At 29.9% G+C, this 16001-nt stretch overlaps 1 protein-coding gene across 1 annotated transcript; it reads left to right on the plus strand.

Annotated features, from left to right (window-relative positions):
• The first annotated feature begins 1063 nt into the window (after nucleotides 1-1063).
• Nucleotides 1064-5764, plus strand: LOC140445214 (uncharacterized). Its single transcript, XM_072537112.1, has 2 exons — nucleotides 1064-1404; nucleotides 4207-5764. Exons 1-2 carry the CDS (start codon nucleotides 1170-1172, stop codon nucleotides 5202-5204), a joined length of 1233 nt encoding a protein of 410 aa, XP_072393213.1. The 5' UTR covers nucleotides 1064-1169; the 3' UTR covers nucleotides 5205-5764.
• Nucleotides 5765-16001: the final 10237 nt, after the last annotated feature.

Below are 16001 nucleotides of genomic sequence, written 5' to 3' on the forward strand. Positions count from 1 at the left end.
GAAGATCTTTACCTAATCCATCATCAACTTCGCAGCCCCATGCCAAATTGTGTGCATTAAAATCGCCTCCAATTATAAATGGTTTTGGTATATTTTCTAAAAAATTGATCCATTGTTGAATTAAAACTTTGTTCCTGGGTTCATTATATGTATACTACATTCTTGGAGGGAGAACATATTTTGGCATAGAATAAGTGGACGATTTTCACATTTGGTCCCATTGAAGATAGCTACAAAGGAGCTGTGATAAGTGGACGATTTTCACATTTGGTCCCATTGAAGATAGCTACAAAGGAGCTGTGAATTAAATTCACAAAACAAATTTTTGACGTTTGACTGTGTTGTCATGTCTTTATAATGTATATGTTGTAGGCTTCAATTACAAATAGAGAAGCTTTCAAAAATGCATTTTTATTTATTTATTTTATTTTTATTTTATTTTTTTATATACAACACGAACGAATAAATACTCGTTTCTTCTCATATTAATTGCAGTTAATTATTACAACGTTTTTTTGGCATTTGCCTTTGATAATAAGCTAATAGATTTGGCAATTCTCAAACCACTAGTTGCCAGATTGTTACAGATGGTCACCAGTTGTCTGTGGAAAGTACCTGAATACTATTCTTATTATTTTTTGAAAGAATTTCTTTTTGACTGTTAGTTTGTTAACGTTCTATTGGATTTTTATTAATTATAAATCACATGCTATTTCCCGATTTATTAAAAAAACATGGCAACACAGTCAAGCGTCAACATTTCATTCTATGAACTTTAATTGACAGCTCAATTATAGCTATCTTCAATGGGACCAAATGTGAAAATCGTGCGAATAAGTTTTTATTTATTATTTTATGGCTATATTTATTTTCCACATAAAATTCGGAACAATTTGAATTTCTCGCCTAAAATTCAGTATATCCTTTTTGAATTTCCCACCTTAAATTGAGAACCTCCATTTTGAATTTGCCGCTAAATATTTTAGTTCCCGATTCCGAACATATTTGGCGCTAGAAACTCTCTCACCAATTTTTGATTGTTGATTGTTCCATGGTTGGTACAATGAGATTGTTGTTCATTGATTTCTGATTTCAGAAAACCTATATAGATTTGTTATAGTGGTTTCACATTTTAAATGTAAAATTATTATTGAAATACATAAAATCAAATGGAAGTAAAACAAGAAATTATCGATGAAACGTGTAAAGTAGAAATAGAGTATAATGACCTGGATAATGCTCTTTTGGATGGCTTTAAATGTGAAATTAAGGAGGAATACACTAGGCCAAATACACATGAGAGATATGATTATTTAGAATTAAAGGAACATCCCATAAATACTGAAATAGAAGGACATGGGAATAAACTCAACTCATGTGAAGAAAACCAAAAAACTGAAAAAGGTTAGTAATTACTCAGGTGTAGTAAGAGATTAGGATATCCACAGATATGAAATTTACAGCAATTAATTCTGCTTAACTTATTAATGATTGTACAGTGATTTTTATTGAGACACCCTTTTTTATGTTATTTCCATTTAATATAATGTCTTATTTTTAAAAACCTTGACCATTGCATACCATGAAACAACAGGAAATAAGAAATGACACCAGGAAATCATTGTTAACCCTTTGATATGGTCAAGAAGGACAATGCTAACCAGTAGAGTCATAGTTATACAAAATGTTTTTTCTTAACTATTAACAAAAAAAATATTTCTGCTTTGTTGGTAGGTTTAGGTAAGTTAGATTTGATTATGTTAGGTTTGGTTACATTTTATTCTTACCTACTTTTATTAACAAAAAATTACTGGTTTCTTGCAGTTTTTTTATGTTAGATGTGGTTAGGTTAAGTTCTGTTAGGTTATTTAGAGAAAAATTGTTTGGTAGTGGAAGGTTACATAGGCAATAAAGTGTGCCTATTAGAAAGATATACAGGACTGCCCTGTCTCATTATATGTCTACGGTATAGTTCACAAAAAATTAGGCATTTTTGAGGCATACCCTCTTAATAAATAATTACAGTTCTCTCATATGTAGAAGTAGTCTACAATAACTAGGAATACATTTTTTAACAATATAATTTTGATCTTACATACAATTTAAAGACATAAAACAGACAATTACCCATTAAGTGTTTTGTTTTAACAATATTTTGTTAACCAAAGAAATATCAACCACAGAAATAAAAAATTCTTTCTGCCAATTATAGGCATTACAGGGTTGTCTGAATTTCATAATTTTTTTTAAATTATGTATGAAATTCAATTTATAGATAACAAACACACAGTCTGGTCCATTAAGCAATCTTGAGTAAAGTATGCTCTTTTCTATTCCTAGTTTGACTTATCTTTACGAGTAATTTTCAATTGATACAGCAATCATATAGCATATTTTAAAGCATTAGCGCTTAAGCTTATTTAAACCACTGTTTCCCAAAGTTCCTTCGATCAGGGACGCTTTTTGACAAAAAAATTAGTTGTCACCTTGTCTTATCCCACCAAGCTCATTCATGATTTAATAACATTGCTGAATCAAAGGGAAGATTTAATTTTACTTGCCTGCTGTATAATTTTCTTGTATCAGGTAAGAATTAGTTACTCTATAAATACAGGAATAAATTGAAGTTGTGGATTAAAGTAAAACCACCAAACCCTATTGACATGAACCTGGAAAATAATGACTTAAGCGTTAGGACCTATGGCTTGCTTTTGATCAACTCTACCTCCCTCATTTGTTATACTTCTTTTATAAATTAATTACTAGGTCAAACTGCATGCTTCAAGCCTTATTACCAATATATATCAAACAAATAATTGTTACAGTTTAAATTAACAAGTGGTAAACAAACAAGTAGGCCACAAATCCAGGAGGCAATAAAATTCATTGTTTAATGATATTAAACACCTACCTTTCATATTATTTAATCATGACAATGCATTACACTAGTGCCTGAATTTTTCTGTAATTTTAAATTTGACTTTATATAACTGAGAAAATGTGTTTAAACAACAAACTTTCCATTGTCCTTCTGTAGTAAACTGGTGCATAATTTATTTGTATTACATTTTTTCACTACTTTATGACACTATTTTATTAGGCATATATTGTGGAATGTCAATTTCTCTTTAATCTAAACGTTTGGTCAGTCTGTACCAAAATATTAAGCAGCCAAGAGCAGACATATGTAGCATTCAATCTACATCTACCTAATTTTATCATTTATTGAAAATCGTTAACACTCTACTGGTAGAAGTTTCATTCTTTCGCTGAATATTTTAAAAAAGAACATCAATTACAATAATTGTATGTTATATTATTTCAAATTATTTACAAAAGTAAAACTGTGACAAATATTGAAAAATTAAAACGAAAACTTAAATACATTTCTTTTAAAAATTTTCAGTAGTTTCTAAATGTCAGCTTTTCCTTTTTTGTTGAGTCATTCCATTTTGAAGAACTTTATCTGGTGGACATTTTTTTCAGGTTTATAATTGTGAGCTTCTTAAATAGAAGATTGTCAATTGATCAGATTACTTCAATATGACTGGTTTTCAACAGTTTATAAATAGTTGACATATTGTTTAAGATTTGGTTGACATACCTACCTTTATAATAATACACACACCGGCAAATTTGCAGGAACAGGTTATTAATGCAATGTATTTCTTTATTTTTCTATTTTATAGACTATATCTAGATAGCTTTGAATGCTCCTCGCCACCTTAAAGTTTTAAATGTCAAAATGCCAAATTAATTTGTTTACTTGTGTTGTATTTTACATTTTAAAGTCATATTATGTGTTGATAACAAGTTAATATATTTAATTGTCAAGTTATTTTTGTTTGGGTTTGTTGGAAGTGATTTTTAAATTTTTTTTAAATTAGTGGTGTTCTTATTGTAAAGAGCAAGTAAAAATGGGTGATTTAATACCGACTGACGTCACAATATTATTGGATTTTACGAGTACATATGCAAATATTGAATGCATTGAGGTTAGACTATTACTAAAGACAATAGGACAGACTATCACGCATATAGAAGACAGACACGCAAGTTTCTCCAGACATAATTTTATTCTTGAGTACACTTCAGCTGTAGAGCTGTACATTTTAGTAACCTTTAATTTGATTATTACATTTAATTGGTTTTACATTTATTTTCTATTGTACTCAATATTTATATTATAGTCAGTTTGATTTTTAGATTATCTCCAAGATAACAAAATGGAAATTATGGAGGCACTAATTGAACATTCAGCTCACGAAGGGAGTTATATAAATCCATATGCTGAAGGAAAAACATTAAATATAAATAGCAAAGTGGTGACTAAAAAAAGAACTTACAAATGTGAGATTTGTTTTAAGCAGTTTGCTCAAAAAAGTATGTTAACTGACCACATAAAAATTCACATTGGAAAAAAAGCTCACACTTGTGAGGTTTGTTTTAAACAATTTATTCAAGCAGGTAGTTTGAAAAAACATTTGAGAGTGCACACTGGAGAAAAACCTTACAAGTGTGAAATTTGTTTAAAGAAGTTTTCTGAGACAAGTGGTTTGAAAGGGCATTTGAGAGTGCACACTGGGGAAAAACCTTACAAGTGTGAAATTTGCTTTAAGCAGTTTAATTTAGCTAGTAATTTGAAAAAACATTTGAGAGTACACTCTGGGGAAAAACCTTACAAGTGTGAGATTTGTTTTAAGCAGTTTGTTGGAAAAAGAACTTTAACAGATCACATCAAACTTCACTTAAAAAGAGAAAAGAGAAAAAGAGAAAAAGCTTACAAGTGTGAGGTTTGTTTTAAACAATTTTTTCAACCAGGTAATTTGAAAAAACATTTGAGAGTGCACACTGGAGAAAAACCTTACAAGTGTGAAATTTGTTTAAAGAAGTTTACTGATACGAGTGGTTTGAAAGTGCATTTGAGAGTGCACACTGGAGAAAAACCTTACAAGTGTGAAATTTGTTTAAAGAGGTTTACTGACACAAGTGGTTTGAAAGGGCATTTGAGAGTGCACACTGGGGAAAAACCTTACAAGTGTGAAATTTGCTTTAAGCAGTTTACTTCAGCTAGTACTTTGAAAAAACATTTGAGAATGCACTCTGGGGAAAAACCTTACAAGTGTGAGATTTGTTTTAAGCAGTTTGTTGAAAAATGGACTTTAACAGATCACATGAAACTTCATTTAGGAGAAAAAGCTTAAAAGTGTGAGGTTTGTTTTAAACAGTTTTTTCAAGCAGGTAATTTGAAAAAACATTTGAGAGTGCACACTGGGGAAAAACCTTGCAAGTCTGAAATTTGCTTTAAGCAGTTTACTTCAGCTAGTAATTTGAAAAAACATTTGAGAATGCACTCTGGGGAAAAACCTTACAAGTGTGAGATTTGTTTTAAGCAGTTTGTTGAAAAATGGACTTTAACAGATCACATGAAACTTCATTTAGGAGAAAAAGCTTACAAGTGTGAGGTTTGTTTTAAACAATTTTTTCAATCAGGTAATTTGAAAAAACATTTGATAGTGCACACTGGAGAAAAACGTTACAAGTGTGAAATTTGTTTAAAGAAGTTTATTAATACGAGTGGTTTGAAAGGGCATTTGAGAGTGCACACTGGGCACCTTACAAGTGTGAAATTTGCTTTAAGCAGTTTACTTCAACTAGTAATTTGAAAAAACATTTGAGGGTGCACTCTGGGGAAAAACCTTACAAGTGTGAAATTTGTTTTAAGCAGTTTTCTCAGAAAATTCATTTGGAACGTCATTTGAGAGTGCACACTTAGGAAAATCCTTAAAAGTGTGAAATTTGTTTTAAGCAGTTTTCTCAAGTAAATATTAAAAAAAAACATTTTTTTACAACCCATATAACCTATTATGTCGTAAGAATCATTAAAATATGTAAAAATTAGTGTCAACTCAATTTTGGGACAGTAGGAAGTAACTGCTGAAAACCGAAAAATGTAAGACAAATAAGCTGCGAAAACAACAAATGTTCCTATATTCTACAGTTAATATCTTGTTAATTTGTGTATTATTTCAACAAAATTGTTCGTTTATCTCTACAAATTCAAAAATTCGTTAGTTGGTGATTATTACCGCAAAAAAATCTGTGAAATGGCAGATGACCGTAATATTCGTAAAATTACAGTGTAGAATATAATTAAGCATTATGCATAAATCAAGAACTATCTTAGATAACAGATAAAAGCCTAGATCGTCCAAAACTAGTTTCTGATAAGAATAGAAGAATAGTGGTAAAATTTTGCAAAAAAACTGAAAGAAATACTGTCAAGCTACAGCTAAATGGAATATTGAAACTGGATTAAGTTTATCAAAGTAATGTTGTCGCAAGTAGATACATAAATCTGGATTAAAGTTTTATAAGGTTGAATTACAAGTAACAGTTTAAAACTTTACTCATAGTTTAAAAAATGAAATTTTCTTATAGGCAAATGAAAAGTCACTGTTAACAGAAAAACACAAGCACACCAGGCTCATGTGGACAAAATCTAAACTTTATTGGTCAGTAGAAGATTGATCCAGAGTAATTTTTAATGACGAAGCAAAATCCGATGTATGTGTTGGTGATTACCGTAAACGAGTTATTCGCACTAAGCATGACGCTTTTCAGAATACCGTTTGAAACGGACCGTCAAATTTCTTAAGAAGTGACGGTTTGGGTTTGTGACAGTTTCAGGGTTACGATATTATCAATTTATTGATGGTTCTGTAACTGCTACGAAATATGAACAAATACTGAAAAACTGCATACTATCAAGCATTGTGAAATTGAATTTTAATTATATTTACCCCTGAGCAGTGCAGATCCTTAGTCGAGTCAATGTTTAACTGAATTGGATTGTTAAAAAACCTAAGGGTTATGTTACTACGTTTTATAAATAAGTATTCATATCTCTCAATATTTAGTTGTCAACAAAATAAACATTATTATTAATAAGTAGGGATAGATTAAATATATTTTGTTTTGTGTTTCTAAATGAACCTATATTATTAGTAAGTATTATTATTACGTAGTATTATTAGTAACTAATTAAATAGTATTACATTAAAAGCATTAGAAAAAAATAAACTGCCAACTATCTGAATTGTTTATGTATTTTTGTTTGGTCCAATATATACTTATTAGGGCTCGTACATAATAAAACAACATACTAAACCCAGACTGCCAAGATAAAAAGGTAAATAGATGAGAAGAGTGTGACTCAGATCACCACTTAGTAATACGGAGGATACACTTTCCACAAAAGGTATGAATATACCTGGAAACATAAACAGAGAAAATATAATAAAAATAGAAAAAACATAGCCACTTTGATAGTTTAAACAATGAAAGCACACGTCTACTCTATTCCTGGACTAACAGAAAATTGAACGAAGTCCAGAAATCTACGCCGGTTGAATACGAGTAGATAAAAGGCAGCAGAAGAAGCTTTATTAGAACAAGGTCCAACATCAACCAAACCTTGTTGGTGAGATCAAGAAATCCAATAGAAGAGAAGAAACAATAACAAAAAGTATTGCAAAGGGAGACGAACAAACAAAAATACAACATAAAGTGTTAAATCGAGATATAAAACGAGAAGTAATCACAAAAATTAAGCCCTGAAAAAAATTTGAACGCATAGATAACCTTTAAGGAGACACAAAGAGTTCAGAAAGAAAGAGAGACATAAAAACTGTTGAAACAACTAATAAAAACATCATTAGATTGTAACTATTTGAGGAAACGTGGATAAAGCACTTCGAGTATTTGCTGACGAAAAAAGAAAAAACAGTGGTGAAGATGAAATCAGAAAAACAATAAATAAGGGTAGGGCAATGACATCAGCGTACTTGTTTCTCTGGCAAAAGTCAATAAAAAAAAACATCTACAGAGGTATTGTGCAAAGTACAAGTATTATACTTTACACTATATGGCTAGGAGGTTTGGGATGTTACCAAAGCTAATAAAAACAAACTTATGACGACAGAGATGAACTATTTCAACACGAAATTGTGCTAAATCAAAACTAAGTGAAAGTTTTAGAAACAAGAGAATACGGGATGCAATGAAGCTAGATCTTAATATAGGCATCGGGAATGAGAAAATACAGTCGCTATGGTTTGGGCACGTAAAGAGGATGCCAACAAGCTATGACAGAAGAGCATGGAAAATGGGAACGGAGACGGAGAAAAACCCATATATATATATATATATATATATATATATATATATATATATATATATATATATATATATATATATATATATACAGTAGACTCCCTCTATAACGAGAACTGAAATGACAGACTAATTACCTCGTTATAAGCCGATCCCGTTATATCAGACACTCATAATACTGTGCATACATATGAATCTGTAGTTTTCTAAACCATTAACTTCCTATAGTGAAGCCATGCGGAGCAATATAAGATGCTAATAAATATTGTTTGAATGGCGTTTTTGAAAAAAAGTTATTTACTTTTAATGTCAATGAAATATATTAAAACATAAAAGAGTTACTTTTATTATCAATGATATACGTTAAAACAAAAAAGCTGTACTTATATTTTTTCCAACTAAATAATGATTAAATCGTATTTTCAAGGATAACATAAACTATTGCTTCTGCAATTTTAAGAACTCTGTTATTTTTAACTGCTTTAAATGGTTCAGTATCACTCTATCATATATTTTCTAAAGATGTGAAACAGTTGTATTTATTCATTGTAAAGAAGTTTATTGCGGGCTGCAGTTAAGTTTATTGAGGGGCTGTTTGAAAAGGTATTTATTTATAGCCACGACCGGACTTAAAACGTAAAAAACACGTTTTTGGATCTTATTTTCTCTCGATATAACCAAATTTGACTCGCTATAGACTGTTATAGTTCAATAGAAATTTCACGGGACATCTAATGTATCTCGTTATAAGCGAAACCTCGTAATAACCGTGTTCGTTATAGAGGGAGTATACTGTATATATATATATATATATATATATATATATATATATATATAATATATATATATATATATATATATATATATATATATATATATATATATATATATGTATACTTCGAGTGATATATATATATTGTGACGATTGGGGTTTATAGAAAATAATTTATAAGTTATATACTACATAATATTAGATATAAAAAAGTATTTGATTATTTTAAATAAGTTATATACTAGAGAATTTTATAAAAATATATTTATGTGAGGGCATTTTAAGAAATTAGCATATAATAATTGTAAAAAGTTGTATTTTAGTAATTATAATGTGGTAGATACATTTAAGTGAGCCATGTGCCTAGGCAACCAAAAATACTCTCGAATTGACAGATAGAAATTAATCATAATACGAATATAAAGTGGGGTTATAATAATATATTGTTTGAATTGTGTATTTTATTAAATTAGAGTTTTAGTTACTAATTTGAATGTTTATTCTGATCTGAAAAGCCTAAATGTCAACAAAATTATCAATGGAACATTAACGAATTCTCCAGAGTGCAGAGTGTGACCATTGTTTACAGTCGAACATTCTGGAATAATGATTATGTCGGTGGATAGAACAGATATTTTTTTCGAGAACATGGATATCGAAGAAATAGAACAAATTGGAACATGATCTCTTACCAGATGGTTCTGGAATATCAAAAAGGATATAAATACCCGTGATTTGGATTCAAGATGGCAGTTTTTGATAGTTTTTAATCAGAAGTCAGGCCAGTTTATTATGAAAATTTTTAATCAGAAGTCAGCCCAGTTTTTGAGAGTTTTTAGTCAGAAGTCAAGCAGTTTATTATGAAAGTTAGTAGATTAGTTAGTGAAGTCAATTGTTCACAGTTTTAGTAAGTCAGTCAAGCAGTTTAATAAGAAATATGAAAGTTAGTTGGAGATAGTCCAATTGTTTAATATAGTGAGTTAAATGAAGATTAAAAATTATGCATATATTTAATGCACATTTATAATTATACACAAATAATTATTGAAGATTATAAAAGTATATTACAAGAATATTGGATGGACATTGGAAGGAATTAAAATTATATTATGGTTGGAGATTAGTATAAATCAACTTATAATAATTGGATATTGGTATATGGAAAAGAAGAATAAATATAAATGCTGTTTGCTGGTTTGCTTGGTGGTATATAAATGCTGGTGAAGAAAAATATATCTTAAATTGGTAGAAGCTGATAATTGGAAAAAGAAATTTCACAAAAACAAGGATAACCGAAGTACGAAGACTTTCAGTGGTGATTAGAATATATATAGTGGAAAACAGTTCATTTAGGCATTCAGTGAAAGAAAGGTACAAAATTTTGTTAATATAATTTAGTTAATGTCATAACAATTTCAATTTTGAAGATAGTTTGTTTAAATTTTACATTGTCTATAGAATTTAATTAGTTTTATAAGATAGTTTATTTTAAATTTACATTGGCTAGGTTAGATATATATGTGTGTTTCATAATAGTTATAATAAAGATAAATTAAAAAAGTACTTACAAGCTAATTATTTGAGAACCGCGATAAAAACCCTATATTATTAAAAATACTCATTGCTCATCATTCAAACAAAAAACACATAACAATTTGGCGCCCAACGTGGGGCTCTCTATTTAAAAGAATTAGTTTGGGAAGATAAGTGCTCTCATATAATTAAATTAATTATCAGTAAAAAAAAATTATAGATTTTATTTTAATTATATTTGAACAAGTAAAGTCTCAAAATGTCTCAAGGAAAGAAAGGTACAAGAAGCAAAAAGAATGAAGAAGATGTGGAAGTAGAAACACAACCTATACAAGAGGAGAGTTTAGTTCAAGTTCCACAAGATACTGCAGAAATGAATCCAGAAAGAGAGGAAAATATCAATATGGCAGCTTTGATGTCATTAATGATGCAGATGAACAAGACAATGGAAGAGAATACAAAAAAAATGGAAGAGAATACAAAAAAAATAGAAGAGAATTCAAAAGAAGTCAAAGAAGACATGAAAAAAATGGAACAGAAAATGGAAGAGAATACGAAGAAAATGGAAGAGAATACGAAAAAAATGGAAGAGAACACGAAAAAAATGGAAGAGAATTATAGAAAATTAGAAAAGAAAATAGAAGATAATAATAATAAAATTGTAAAGCAAATAGAAAAACAAATGGATAAAAAACTTGAAGCTGCAAAGAAAAAAGTAGCAAATGAAATAAAAATTATACGGAATGACTACAAGAAAAGGATAGAAAATGAGAGGACAGAAGTAAAGAGGATTATTCAAGATAATAAGATAGATATAGAACAGAAAATAGAGTTACAGAAATGTAACTTAGAAGTAAAAATTAACGAAGACAGGAGAAACACAGAAGAAAAATTAGACGATATACACTCGCGATCATAAAATCCGGGTCATCTTGAAAATTTCAAGTTTCTTCAATATTTTTGCCTCTCGTGCAGTAATAACCTTTTTTTTTGACTAATGTATTTTTTATTTGTGATCAATGTTTGTTTTGAAAGAAAAAAAAATGGGTTTTTATTGTTTTTATTGGAAAAAACAGAAAACAAATCAAATTGTTGATAAAACAGACATACGAAAAAATATGGAAAATACAGAACGTGGTAAAAAATCAGTGAAATTTCAATGACCAATATCGTGTATTGCCTCCCCTTGCTCTAATAACCTCTTGCAGACGACGGGGCATACTCTCAATTTTTCTCCGGATTACATGTTGTGGTATGTTATTCCACTCACTCTCTAGCAGATCCTTAAGCTCCTGTGCGTTGTTAGGAGGAGGTGTATGGGTTTGAATACGTTTTTTCAAATCGTCCCAGAGATGTTCGATGGGATTCAGATCCGGAGACCTAGCTGGCCAGGCTACCCTCGGAATTCCAACTTCGTCCAAGCATTACATACTGATCCTGGCAACGTGCGATCGCACGTTGTCCTGCATAAAAACGGCGTTTTCTCCAAGCCCTGCCATATTGGGCATAACATGTTCTTCCGGAATCTCCGTAATGTACCTTCGTGCAGTTAGGGACCCATTTTCGATGAAGGCTAATTCTGTGTGGAAGTCGGAAGATATACCTCCCCAAGCCATGACCGAGCCTCCACCAAATGGCATTCTTGGAGCAATACAAGCTTGTGAAAATCGTTCACCGGTTCTCCTCCAAACTCTTACACGTCCATCGGATCCAGTTAGGCAGAAACGGGATTCATCTGAGAATAACACTTTGCTACAATCGTTAATTCCCCAACACGCGTATTGTCGAGCAAAAGCTAGTCGTGCAACTCGAGGCACCCGGTGAAGTGGCGGTCCTCTAGCCATTACCCGAGAAGATAGTCAAGAAGAACGAAGTCTTCTTCTGACTGTTGCAACAATAAAATTGCGATTTCGTACTTCCTCTAGACGATTTTGATGCATAACCGCTGTTGAGGTCCGGTTTCGTAAAGATTGAAACACACGGAAACGGTCAACTAGTGCCGTGATCGTTGTTCTTCGTCCAGAGCCAGGTCGCCTGGTTGGCAAACTTGCCTCCTGAAAGCGTTGAAGCACTCGTTGAACCGTAGAAAGGCTTACGCCAACAGTTCTTGCGACTTGCCGTTGAGTGTGACCGTCTTCCACAAGTGCAACAATTTGTTGCCGTTTCAACAGTCAAAGGCATTTTTGTCAAAAAATAAACACTAATAATGGCACTAATAAACACTAATGGTGGCAATAATAAACGTTTTTCCGTTGCATTTGAACAGAAAGTCGAAGCACAAACGAGACATTTAAAACAAGCGGAGTTACAGGTAGCGTTCATTTTGGGAAGTGTGCACTTTACCGCGAAATTGGCTTTATTGGAATTCTTTGTTACAAAGGAAACCGCAACAATTCTCAGAAACATGCATTAGTTTGTATTTGTATTATTATTATTTACGATAAAACTCGTTAAAAATGAAATATCGGTGATTTTCAAGGTGACCCGGATTTTATGATCGCGAGTGTACAACAAAATATCCAAATAAATAGTAATCAAATAAGAAATGTGGAACAGAGAATAGATGATATTTCACAAATGAGAGACATAGGAAGACCTTACTTAAATTTAACAAATAAGACGGGGATTAAATTCTCTGGTAATATAAAAAATTTGCATCCTAGAGTATACATAAATAGTTTAAAACATAAATTAAGATTTGTGAATAATATTAATGATATTAAAGATTATATTAGAGTGACATTAAATGACAATGCAGCAACTTGGTTTGCTAGTATTGAGAATGATTTAGATAATTTTCAAACATTTGAAAATAAATTTTTAAATTATTATTGGGGTGAACTAGAGCAAGCCAAGTTTAGAGAAATTCTATATTTTGGAAAGTATAATCACAATTTAAAATCAAATATGGTAGATTATGCATTAAACGCGTTACGCGTTGCAAAATATTTAGAACCACCACTTAGAGAGGATGAAACAGTCTTAAATGTATCTAGACATTTTGATGCTGATGTTGTGCAAACCGTAACTGTACAAAATATTCAAACAATAGATAGTTTTATTAATTTTATTCAAAGAATACAAAGAGGCAATATGACAAGTAATAATAACAACAGAAAAAACAACAATAACTTTCAATATAATAAAAATGATAATCAACAATATAGACAATCATATAACAATAATACTAGGTATGGTAATAATTTACAAAATTTTAATAATAATAACAGTAATCAAATTAGACAGAATTGTAATAACAATAGTCATTATAATAGACAACATTTTAATAACAGTACTAATAATAATAGACAAGATTTTAATAATAGAAGAAATACAGAGCGACCTAACTATAACAGACAGGTAAATTGTATTCGAAGGAATAGAAGCTGCGAAGACAGGGAACGAAATAGTACAAGGCAAGAAAATGTGAGTAGAAGTCATAGTAGGGAAAGACATAGGACATCAGATCCAAGTGGTCAGATACAATCTGACAATTCTAATAATCAAAATTTTGTGCAGTAAACTTTCTGAATTACAAGTTAGGCCATTGCTATTATGAAAAACCTTCTGAATTTATTTCTTTAGATGAAGATAAAATTATTGAATCTATTAATTTAATTTATATAAATGCTTTGGCCAAAAATAAAATGATTAAGATTATGATAGATACTGGTTCAGAAAGTACTTTAGTCTCGGAGAATTTTATTTTTAATACATTAAAACTATCAGATATAATAAAGATTCCAAAAATTAAAATTATTGGTGCAAATAATAAGAAGTTGGGTGAAATTGATAAACTTACCAATTTATATTGATGAAAGTTATTTTGAATGGAAATAATTCCTAGATTTTGTCTATAAATAAACATAACACAATATAGATTATATTTTCAATTAAGGTTATATTTTATTCTCTGATATATACATAGCATTCATTGCTCCATTTGACATGACAGTTTGACCATAGAATAGCCGAAACCGAACTGTGCTCCGTTGTTCTCTGTTTTGACATAGACAGCGAACAGGGATGTATTTAACACATTTTAAATAAAAAAATTTTGATTTATTAAATTTAATAAGGTATGAGAAAATTAATATTTAAAAAAATAATAAGTAAATTATTTATTTTAAATATTATTTTTGGGGTATTGTGACGATTGGGGTTTATAGAAAATAATTTATAAGTTATATACTACATAATATTAGATATAAAAAAGTATTTGATTATTTTAAATAAGTTATATACTAGAGAATTTTATAAAAATATATTTATGTGAGGGCATTTTAAGAAATTAGCATATAATAATTGTAAAAAGTTGTATTTTAGTAATTATAATGTGGTAGATACATTTAAGTGAGCCATGTGCCTAGGCAACCAAAAATACTCTCGAATTGACAGATAGAAATTAATCATAATACGAATATAAAGTGGGGTTATAATAATATATTGTTTGAATTGTGTATTTTATTAAATTAGAGTGTTAGTTACTAATTTGAATGTTTATTCTGATCTGAAAAGCCTAAATGTCAACAAAATTATCAATGGAACATTAACGAATTCTCCAGAGTGCAGAGTGTGACCATTGTTTACAGTCGAACATTCTGGAATAATGATTATGTCGGTGGATAGAACAGATATTTTTTTCGAGAACATGGATATCGAAGAAATAGAACAAATTGGAACATGATCTCTTACCAGATGGTTCTGGAATATCAAAAAGGATATAAATACCCGTGATTTGGATTCAAGATGGCAGTTTTTGATAGTTTTTAATCAGAAGTCAGGCCAGTTTATTATGAAAATTTTTAATCAGAAGTCAGCCCAGTTTTTGAGAGTTTTTAGTCAGAAGTCAAGCAGTTTATTATGAAAGTTAGTAGATTAGTTAGTGAAGTCAATTGTTCACAGTTTTAGTAAGTCAGTCAAGCAGTTTAATAAGAAATATGAAAGTTAGTTGGAGATAGTCCAATTGTTTAATATAGTGAGTTAAATGAAGATTAAAAATTATGCATATATTTAATGCACATTTATAATTATACACAAATAATTATTGAAGATTATAAAAGTATATTACAAGAATATTGGATGGACATTGGAAGGAATTAAAATTATATTATGGTTGGAGATTAGTATAAATCAACTTATAATAATTGGATATTGGTATATGGAAAAGAAGAATAAATATAAATGCTGTTTGCTGGTTTGCTTGGTGGTATATAAATGCTGGTGAAGAAAAATATATCTTAAATTGGTAGAAGCTGATAATTGGAAAAAGAAATTTCACAAAAACAAGGATAACCGAAGTACGAAGACTTTCAGTGGTGATTAGAATATATATAGTGGAAAACAGTTCATTTAGGCATTCAGTGAAAGAAAGGTACAAAATTTTGTTAATATAATTTAGTTAATGTCATAACAATTTCAATTTTGAAGATAGTTTGTTTAAATTTTACATTGTCTATAGAATTTAATTAGTTTTATAAGATAGTTTATTTTAAATTTACATTGGCTAGGTTAGATATAT

The sequence above is a fragment of the Diabrotica undecimpunctata genome, chromosome 1, assembly GCF_040954645.1.
Source record: "Diabrotica undecimpunctata isolate CICGRU chromosome 1, icDiaUnde3, whole genome shotgun sequence".
Taxonomy (NCBI): Eukaryota; Metazoa; Arthropoda; class Insecta; order Coleoptera; family Chrysomelidae; genus Diabrotica; species Diabrotica undecimpunctata.